Here is a 4,259-nt window from a genome sequence, read left to right on the forward strand (position 1 = left end):
CCAAATCTTCATCCCCCTCCTCATCCTCACCGCCCCCTCCCCCCTCCCCGGACATTGGGGGGGGTCCGAGCCCCCCCAAAAAACCCGAAAAGTGCCCCAAAATCAACTCGAGACCCCCCAGGACCCCCCCAAAATCCCCTCAAAATCCCCTCGGGACCCTCCCAGAGTCCCCAAAACCCCCCAGGACCCCCAAATCCTCCCCAAATTCCCCCAAAACCCCCCAGGACCCCCAAATTCCCCCCAAAATCCCCCAGGACCCACAAATTCCCCCCAAATTCCCCCAAATTCCCTCCAGGACCCCCCCAAACCCCTCCAGGACCCTCTCAGGACCCCCCAAATCCCCCCAAGACCCCCAAATTTCCCCCAGGACCCCCCAAACCTCCCCAGAACCCCCAAATCCTCCCCAAAATCCCCCCAGGACCCCCAAATTCCCCCGAATCCTCCCCAAAATCCCCCCAGGACCCTCTCAGGACCCCCCAAATCTCCCCAGAACCCCCCAAATCCTCCCCAAATTCCCCCCAGATCCCCCCAGAACCCCCCAGGCCCCCCCGGGGGTCGCCGCCATCCCTCCCATCTCCACCAGGGGGCGCCCTGCCGGCGGCGGGGGGGCGGGACCCGCTCCTCGCGCTGCCATTGGTCACCCTCCCGCCGTGATTGACGCGCGGCTCGCCCAATGGGAGGCGCGGGAGGCGGTGCGTGAGGCGGAAGCGGAAGCGCGCGGCGGAAGCGGAAGCGGAAGCGGAGCGGGGGCAGAGATGGCGGCGGCCTGGGGCAGGCTCGGGGCCCTCAGCGGAGCCGCCGCCATGGCGGGCGCGGCCTACGGGGCCCACGGTGGGGCCGGGGGGGGATCGGGGGGTCCCGGGGGGCTCTAAGGGGTCCTGGGGGGGTTGAGGGGTCGGGGAGCTCCTGGGGGGATTTTGGGGGAATTTTGGGGAATTTGGGGGGGATTTTTGGGGGGATTTTGGGGAATTTGGGGGGATTTTGGGGGGGGATCTGGGGGGTCCTTCAGCCCCGTTCCTCCCCCCAGGGATGCGCCGCAGTGACCGGGACGAGTACCAGAAAGAGGTGAGCGAGGAGGGGGGGAAAAAAAACCCCAAATAAACTCAAAAAATCCCCCAAAACCCAAAAAAACCCAAAATCACCGAAAGTGACCCCAAATCCACCCCGCAGCTCTACGAGACCGCCAATCGCTACCACCTCCTGCACAGCCTGGCCCTGCTGGCGACGCCGCACTGCCGCCGCCCCCACCTGGTGAGAGCCCCCGAAACACCCCAAAATCTGCCCCAAGATCTGCTGAATTCACTCCAAAATCTGCCCCGAAATCTGCTGAATTCACCCCAAAAATCTGCCCCGAAATCTGCTGAATTCACCCCAAAAATCTGCCCCAAAAATACCCCCAAAACTGCCCCAAATCCCCCCAAATCTCCCCTAAATCCCCCCAAATTTGCCCCAAACCCCCCGAATTGCCCCCAAATTCCCCCCAGACCCCCCAAATTTCTCTGAAATCTCCCAAAATCCCCCCAAAACTTCCCCAAAATGGTCCCAAACCTCCCAAATCCCCAAAATCCCCCCAAAATCTCTCCTAAATCCCCCCAAACTTCCCCAAATCTCCCCCAGACCCCCTCAACCCCCCCAAATCTCCCAAGATGCCCCCAAAATTTCCCAAATCCCCCCCAAATCTCCCAAAATCCCCCCAAAACGGCCCCAAACCCCCCAAAATCCTCCCAGAATCCCCCCCAAATCCCCCCAAATCTCCCAAAATCCCCCAAAACTGCCCCAAATCCCCCCCAAATCTCCCCTAAATCCCCCCAGACCCCCCCAACCCCCCCCAGATCTCCCAAATCCCCTCAAATCTCCCAAAATCCCCCCAAAATTTCCCAAAATCCCCCCAAACCCCCCGAAATGCCCCCAAAATACCCCCTAAACTCCCCCAGACCCCCCCAAACCTCCCCAAATCTCCCCCAAATCCCCCCAAATTTGCCCCAAATCTCCCAAAATGCCCCCAATTGCCCCCCAAATCTCACGAAACGCCCCCCAAATCTCCCCTAAATCCCCCCAAATTTGCCCCAAACCCCCTCAAACCTCCCCAATTGCCCCCCAAAGACCCCAAAATGCCCCGAAACCCCCCCCAATTCCCCCCCTGACCCCCGTGTCCCCCCAGGCCGGCTCGCTGCTCCTGGCGGGGCTGGGGCTGTTCTGCGGCCCCTTCTACTACCACGGCCTCACCGGGGACCCCAAATTCAACCGGGCGGCGCCGCTGGGGGGGACCCTGCTGATCCTGGGCTGGGCAGCCATGGCCCTCTAGCGACCCCAAAAACGGGGCAAAAAACCGGAAAAATGGGCAAAAAATGGACAAAAAATGGAGAAAAACGGCAAAAAACGCAGGAAAATGAGAAAAAATGGACAAAAATCAGCAAAATCACCTGAAAATGAACCCTGCTGATCCTGGGCTGGGCAGCCATGGCCCTCTAGCGACCCCAAATTAGGGAAAAAATGGGCAAAAATGGATAAAAATCATGAAAACTGGATAAAACCCAGCGAAAACAGAGAGAAATCATCAAAAAGTGCCTGAAAACTGTAAAAAACAGAGAAAACGCAGCAAAACCAGACCAAAAAGTCGTTAAAACTGGAGTAAAATTGTGAAAATCACGCAAAAATGGCAAAAAAATTATCAAAAATGGGCAGAAATCGCCAAAGTCGCCCAAAACCCAGGAAAAGCAGAGAAAAAATCATCAAAAATGGAGGAAAAACAGCAAAAGAAGAAATCACGAAAAGCAGAGAAAATAAAATCCAAAACGTGGGGAAAAGTCCTGGAAATCATCAAAAATTGACAAGAAACGACCCAAAATGGCTGAAAATCGGCAAAAAGAGAGAAAATCAACAAAAAGCAGGTGGAAAGCGCCGGGGGAGGGCGAAGAATTGTCAAAAAAACCCAAAAATCATCAAAATCACCCCAAAAATCATCAAAAAACCGCAAAAATCATCAAAAGCACCCAGAAAATCACTGGAAACACCCAAAAATCATCAAAATCACCCCAAAATCATCAAAAAAACCCCAAAAATCATCAAAAGCACCCAGAAAATCACTGGAAACTCCAAAAATCGTCAAAAAAAACCAAAACGCATCAGAAACTGCCAGGGGAGCGTGGACAAGCATCAACGGCACCCGAAAATCATCAAAATCACCCAAAACCCATCAAAATCACCCCAAAAACCATCAAAGGCACCCAAAAAACATCGAAATCACCCCAAACCCATCAAAATCACCAAAAAACCATCAAAATCACCCCCAAAACCATCAAAGGCACCCCAAAATCATCAAAATCACCCCAAAAATCATCAAAATCACCCAAAACCCATCAAAATCACCCCAAAAACCATCAAAGGCACCCAAAAATCATCAAAATCACCCCGAAACCGCCGAGGGAGATCCCAAAATTCATCGGGGGCGGGGCTCGGACAGCCCTGGGAGGGCAGAAGGGGAATTTTGGGGTTTTTTAAGGGATTTCTGGGATTTTTTAAAGGGATTTTGTGTTTTTTAAAGGATTTTGGGTTTATTTTAAGGGATTTTGGGTGTTTTAAGGGATTTTGGCGTTTATTTTAAGGGATTTGGGGTTTGTTTAAGGGATTTTGGGTTTATTTTAAGGGATTTTGGGTTTGTTTAAGGGATTTTGTGTTTTTTAAAGGATTTTGTGTTTATTTTAAGGGATTTGGGGTTTTTTAAGGGATTGGTGTTTTTTAAGGGATTTTCGGGTTTTTTAATGGATTTTGGGGTTATTTTAAGGGATTTCGGGGTTTTTAAGTTATTTTGGGTTTTTTTAAGGCGTTTTCAGGGCACTGGGGGGTGAAGGGGGGTCCGGGGTCACCGGAAGTGGCCGCTGGGGTCACGCAGGGGTCACAGCTCTTTTTTGAGCGCTGCCCCTTTAAGAACCGGCCGAGGCTCCGCCCCCCGCTCCCCATTGGTGCGGCCGCCGCCCAATGGCAGCGATCGCTGTCGCATTTGGCCGCTGATTGGCCGCCCAGACACACTCCCACTGACGTCACGGCTGTCGCTGGGCGACAGCCAATGGCGCGCCGCCTTTTCCGCCCCGCGGCCCCTGAGTGGCTGAGGGTCGGGGCCGCGCCGCTGATTGGCTGCGCCGACGGAATCGCCAACCAATAAACGATCGAGTTGTCGTCACGAGTATTTTGCGTCGCGGGGCGTGGCTTCACGATGACCACGCCCACGTTGAGCTCAAAAAACCCCAAAACTGCCGGAA

At 54.2% G+C, this 4,259-nt stretch overlaps 1 protein-coding gene across 1 annotated transcript; it reads left to right on the forward strand.

Moving 5' to 3' along the window:
* Positions 1–708: 708 nt before the first annotated feature.
* Positions 709–2,322, forward strand: TMEM256 (transmembrane protein 256). The gene is made up of 4 exons (XM_038126147.1): positions 709–831; positions 1,028–1,065; positions 1,171–1,251; positions 2,162–2,322. Exons 1-4 carry the CDS (start codon positions 756–758, stop codon positions 2,303–2,305), a joined length of 339 nt encoding a protein of 112 aa, XP_037982075.1. The 5' UTR covers positions 709–755; the 3' UTR covers positions 2,306–2,322.
* Positions 2,323–4,259: the final 1,937 nt, after the last annotated feature.

The sequence above is a fragment of the Motacilla alba genome, unplaced genomic scaffold (genome assembly GCF_015832195.1).
Source record: "Motacilla alba alba isolate MOTALB_02 unplaced genomic scaffold, Motacilla_alba_V1.0_pri HiC_scaffold_28, whole genome shotgun sequence".
NCBI classification, from domain to species: Eukaryota; Metazoa; Chordata; class Aves; order Passeriformes; family Motacillidae; genus Motacilla; species Motacilla alba.

Bases quoted from the DNA above. Each gene is read 5' to 3' on its own strand.
- TMEM256 (XM_038126147.1), top strand. From the start codon at position 756: ATGGCGGCGGCCTGGGGCAGGCTCGGGGCCCTCAGCGGAGCCGCCGCC. The intron at 832-1,027 runs GTGGGGCCGGGG...TCCTCCCCCCAG, and splicing joins CGCGGCCTACGGGGCCCACG to GGATGCGCCGCAGTGACCGG. The intron at 1,252-2,161 runs GTGAGAGCCCCC...GTGTCCCCCCAG, and splicing joins ACTGCCGCCGCCCCCACCTG to GCCGGCTCGCTGCTCCTGGC.